This window comes from Micropterus dolomieu, linkage group LG01 (genome assembly GCF_021292245.1).
Source record: "Micropterus dolomieu isolate WLL.071019.BEF.003 ecotype Adirondacks linkage group LG01, ASM2129224v1, whole genome shotgun sequence".
NCBI classification, from domain to species: Eukaryota; Metazoa; Chordata; class Actinopteri; order Centrarchiformes; family Centrarchidae; genus Micropterus; species Micropterus dolomieu.
This window is the reverse complement of record NC_060150.1, coordinates 23,706,025-23,711,469: the sequence shown is the minus strand read 5'-3', so window position 1 is coordinate 23,711,469 and position 5,445 is coordinate 23,706,025. Positions and strand designations below refer to the sequence as shown.

At 40.4% G+C, this 5,445-nt stretch overlaps 1 protein-coding gene across 2 annotated transcripts in view; it reads right to left on the bottom strand.

Annotated features, from left to right (window-relative positions):
- The window catches only part of snx7 (sorting nexin 7), a 94,775-nt gene that overhangs the window by 73,778 nt on the left and 15,552 nt on the right, over positions 1–5,445 (bottom strand). For both annotated transcript variants that reach the window (XM_046061864.1, XM_046061853.1), the window contains exon 2: positions 3,107–3,295. In XM_046061864.1, the coding sequence (XP_045917820.1) occupies positions 3,107–3,295 (189 nt within the window). The remainder of the gene's footprint in view (positions 1–3,106; positions 3,296–5,445) is intronic.

Here is a 5,445-nt window from a genome sequence, read left to right as displayed (position 1 = left end):
TCACTTCCCAGGAAACTCAACAAACGTAACCTATTGGCCTCAGGTGAAGATACCAACGATGGTCGTTCAGTCTTGGCCACAGGTAGTCTTAACGACTGTAACGACTGTCGTCACAGCAACAAGGAACACTAACAAACCAGCGGTATCGATGACCCGGGCCAACGACCCCACTGAGGTTAAATAGCTGAGTTTCCCTGCCAGTCAGTCAGAACTGAAGAAGTCCTTTGGATGAGGGACGAAACGTCTTCCAGTATCTTCAACCAAGTCCAGTTGCCCTTGATTTTAACCTTTGTTGGATTACACACAGTGTTTGTTAGACAGTGCATCGGTGACGGGTGATAAGATCAGTGGCATATGTTGACCGAAGTAATATTTTGGACATCTGTTAGACAGAATACAATGATTTATTTTGCACACAACTCCTCATGTTAATGGCTCCCTGCGACTAATAAAGGTAATAAAAAAAAAACGTGTACTGTAGTGATTCAGAATTATGATGAAAGCAGCACATGTACACTGCTGGTGACACATTGAACTTTAAACTTACAGTCCCTTGTGTGTAAAGGAATGTATGAATAGGAGTTTGTTTCAGGTGTATGAACACCTGATATATCTATACCTGATAAAGTAAGCCTCAAGTTCCAGCTGTCAAACAGCTGAGATTTAATTTGCAAGGCCGTCCAAAATCAACTATGTGTATGTTGTTTTGTTTGTTTTCAGCAGGACGGATTTTGAGCGGAGAGTGGAGCTATAAGCAGGCTGATGGAGCTTGCAGAAATGTCTGTCCACCAACCAGGACACTCTTCAAGTTCTGAACCAGATGTGGGACATCTGGCATGAAATATAGCCTCCTGTCTGGTCTTGCAGGATGTGAGAATTAAAAAAGCGTTCAAGGAAAAGCACATTCAAGGAAAACTTACCTACCTGGATAGAAAATATAATAAAATGTATTGTTGAATGCAATTGGTTGCCTTGTATATTTTTTTACCAAAACTTTTTTCTTGACTTAAACTAAACACCTTCTGGCATTCATTGATATTTACTTGTTGTGCATGTGTATGTGAATGTGTCTTAACATAACATGAGAATGTCAGTAATTATGACAATAGAAGCATGAGAGAAAATATATCCATACTGTAATGTATTATACCTTTGGGAGCACTCTCTGCCACTCTCCAGAACAAATGTTATTATATGTATGTAATGTAAGTGTCAACTCAGTATTCAGTGTCATATTTTGTTAATATTTACCGATAATTGCTGTAAATATAGCTGCTTCTGGTGTCCGTCCCGCCTAAACCCATTCAAACTGGTTGACAGCGCTGAGTCGTTTGGAACTATGGAGAGCTACACGAACCACGTGACCGCGTAGCGGCGAGATCAAAGAGTGTCGTAACTCTCTTATTTAACGGCCCTGGGTATTACTAGAACGGAGCTGTTGGTAGAAAAAGCTGTTCAAAACAGAGTATTCAGAACAGGAGGAAACCTGAGGTTTTGGCTCACAGTGATTTCTTGTAGGCATTGCATGTTCTCTTTTTGTGCAAATAAACCTTCCTCAAGTATTTTCATTTGTTTTGATTTCTTGTTTCCAGCCATTTTCAGAACATATTTTAGAAATGCTTCAAAAAAGTGATGGAGACATGTCCCCAGTATCCCCAGTGTAAATTACACCTATGAAATTAATCCAATATTTGTGCACTAAGAACTCTTAAGGGGTGAAATCAAAAATACAAACAAATTGTGCAGTATGAGTTGTTAGAAGTAGTTGCACCTTGGCTAGATGAGGTAATGTTATATAATATGCCAATTGCTTCAGTGATTATTCATCCTGTTCGGTTTTTGCATCTTAAGGCTGTTTGAAATATAGTATTATATAGTATTGGCTTGAAAGCAGCAGGGATAAAGAGTTGGGTTCCAGTTTGTTTTTTCCTTGTCCCGTTGATCAGCGCATCTGGGTGATGTAAGTTTAATGTGCGTTAGCATGTCGGATGTTTCCATTCACATAACGTTACACTACAACAGCGGCGCAATGCCGACACAGACACATACACAACCGTCTCTCCGTTGCTGTTGTAACATTCACTGACCAGGGACCTGCAGCGGGTCTTCCAGCTCCGCGGTTTCATTAGAGCTCACCATAATGTGACCGCCACTGTCCTCGGCCTCAACCGCCACTTGTCCGTGTCTCTGGCTTTCTGAATTTCAGACACTTGCCCATACTCCGGCAACGAGCTAGCGTTAGCTTGTTAGTAGCCCATCAGAGACGTTTTGCTTTCTTTCCTAACTTGCCCAGAGCTTGGATGCCAGAGCTCGTGCACTGCGAACACTCCACAGTCCAGAGCGTAAAGCTAAACACTGACGTAAACAGTAACGTTACCTGTACTGCCGTATAACATCACACCAAACTAAATTATGAAGTAAATTATAAAGTCACACACATAAAAAAGTGTTTATTTATGACGTTACGGTATTTATTTAATCCTACGAAAGTACAAGAACCAATTTAAGACCTTGGTAAACGAAATTTAATAACTTCGTAATGAAATTTAATACTTTTAAGGCCTTATTTTTGGAATATGAAATTTAAGACCTTTTTAATACTTTTAAGACCCCGCGGGTACCCTGTAGATGCACGCTTCCTTCACGTATATGGTTGGCGGATGTAGTTAGGTAGAAAGAAATGAGTTCCTACATGAAAGTGCTTACAACAGGGTCTGTGGATTATGTTGAGTAAATGCTTCATAACTTTTGGAAAGAGACATTGCTGCTGAGATTTTCAAATGTATTCTTTAGGCATCATAAGCTGAGTGCCATCTAGTTATATCCTTTATATTTGAAAAAAACATAACAGACATCTCTACGGCCGATATCTCTTAACACTTACTCGCGTCAAAACAATCTATATGGAAAATATTTACAGGGAAATATTTCTATATGTGAAAAAATTTCTTTTTTTAATAGAGGGGTGAACTTTGTTTATTACTCCAAGTCCTACAAGAAGGATCAAATATGCATCACTGTGAGAAGTCAGTACACGCGGGTTTCTGGCTCTGAGACATATTACCATGCTGCGTACATAAGGACATGCACAGTGAAACCTGCTCACCTTGGTTACAACCCTGTACATGATGAAGGTTTCGATGGCAGTAACATGGCTCTCTGGGTTATCAACAGTGACGAAGATGTCTTTGGTGTTGGCATCCGGCTGCTCCTCCTGCTCCTCCTCCAGTCTGTACTGGTTGACCATGGAGCTGGGAGAGTTAGGAATGGGACTTCCATCTGCCAGGGATGTGTTCTGGACCGATGAGACAAAGCCACTGTTAGCCCACAGTGATGTTAAACAGCAAACACAAGTTCTACGAGTTGTCATTTTTCATGTGAACAGTTTACAAAGTGTGCACCCATATCCCCTTTTGTTTAATCCATTGCCTCGTTCCCCTCTCTATGACAGAGGGGCTTTGAGTGTAGCCATTCGAAACAGCTATAAACCTTGTTGTAATGTGATTGGACAATAGGCTACTTTGTACAAAAATTATTTTATTCAATTTATTTCAAGCATGCTCCTGTCTAAAATCATCACTTCCTGCATGTGTTCCTCAATAGGTTTACTATGCTTAATTACCATTACCAAAGGTCTGCGCAATTTTTTGTTTTGTTCTGCACTTTCTGCCAGGAGATAGTTTTGAAACACTGCATGGATAAAATACATTTATATGAAAGCTTGAATGTAGGAGAAGAGCTCAGAAAACAGATTGACGTTACATCTTATTAACGACAAACCTTCAGTAACTCAAGTTAAACACTTGTTCAGCAGGTTGGTTTTGTTTTGTGAGATAAAAGACTGAACTATGCACCTGTTGGCAAAAGAGGTTTGGTCAGGAGGTGCAAAAGCAGAGCATTCACTTAGTGAAGGCTTTTTCCCTGGCTGGTCAAGGAGAGCAAGTGCAGCACCAGCATTGATCACAGCTTCTTCCAGCAGCTCAGTGCAGTCAAGTGACATTCTTTCCAGTGTGCTTTGAGCAAGCAAATGGGCTTCACCTCATTGATCACGGTAAAACTCTGAAGTTCTAAAACCTTTTGGTTGCAGTTTCACTGTAACTGTATTTCCTTTCTCTTAAAATGTATCTAAGGTATTGGACCCAACAGCAGATATGCCTCTTACACTGAAGACTGTTAGTTTCACTGTCAGCCATATAAACTGCCAAGAACAATAAGCATATGCTCTAACAGATGGGTAGAGTAGGCTAGCCACTGGGAATAACTTGAATTATTTACTGACTGCCTGTGGTTTTGGCATTAGGTCAGATTGGTCTTGGATGCAAGGGGAAATTATTTGAAGTAATTTTACCTTTAGAGATGTGCCGATTTTGTAAAGTCACAGTATATGTTTTTTATTTTTATATTGTGTGATGACTCAAAGTTTCTCAACAGCCATGTTTCCATCTAATAGTCAAGCAAATTGGGCACATGTTTGGAGCAAATAAACCAGGCTACGCAAAGAATTGTTACATAAGAAGTTGAAGTTACATACAGGTGCTGGTCATATAATTAGAATATCATCAAAAAGTTGATTTATTTCAGTAATTCCATTCAAAAAGTTAAACTTGTATAATTTATACATTCATTCCACACAGACTGATATATTTCAAGTGTTCATTCCTTTTAATTTTGATGATTATAACTGACAACTAATGAAAACCCCAAAATCAGTATCTCAGAAAATTAGAATATTGTGAAAAGGTTCAATATTGAAGACACCTGGTGCCACACTCTAATCAGCTAATTAACTCAAAACACCTGCAAAGGCCTTTAAATGGTCTCTCAGTCTAGTTCTGTAGGCTACACAATCATGGGGAAGACTGCTGACTTGAAAGCTGTCCAAAAGACGACCATTGACACCATGAACAAGGAGGGCAAGACACAAAAAGGTCATTGCTGAAGAGGCTGGCTGTTCACAGAGCTCTGTGTCCAAGCACATTAATAGAGAGGCGAAGGGAAGGAAAAGATGTGGTAGAAAAAAAAGTGTACAAGCAATAGGGATAACCGCACCCTGGAGAGGATTGTGAAACAAAACCCATTCAAAAATGTGGGGGAGATTCACAAAGAGTGGACTGCAGCTGGAGTCAGTGCTTCAAGAACCACCGCGCACAGACGTATGCAAGACATGGGTTTCCGATGTCGCATTCCTTGTGTCAAGCCACTCTTGAACAAGACACAGCGTCAGAAGCGTCTCGCCTGGGCTAAAGACAAAAAGGACTGGACTTCTGCTGAGTGGTCCAAAGTTATGTTCTCTGATGAAAGTAAATTTTGCATTTCCTTTGGAAATCAAGGTCTGGAGGAAGAGAGCAGAGACACAGAATCCACGTTGCTTGAAGTCCAGTGTAAAGTTTCCACAGTCAGTGATGGTTTGGGGTGCCATGTCATCTGCTGGTGTTGGTCCACTGT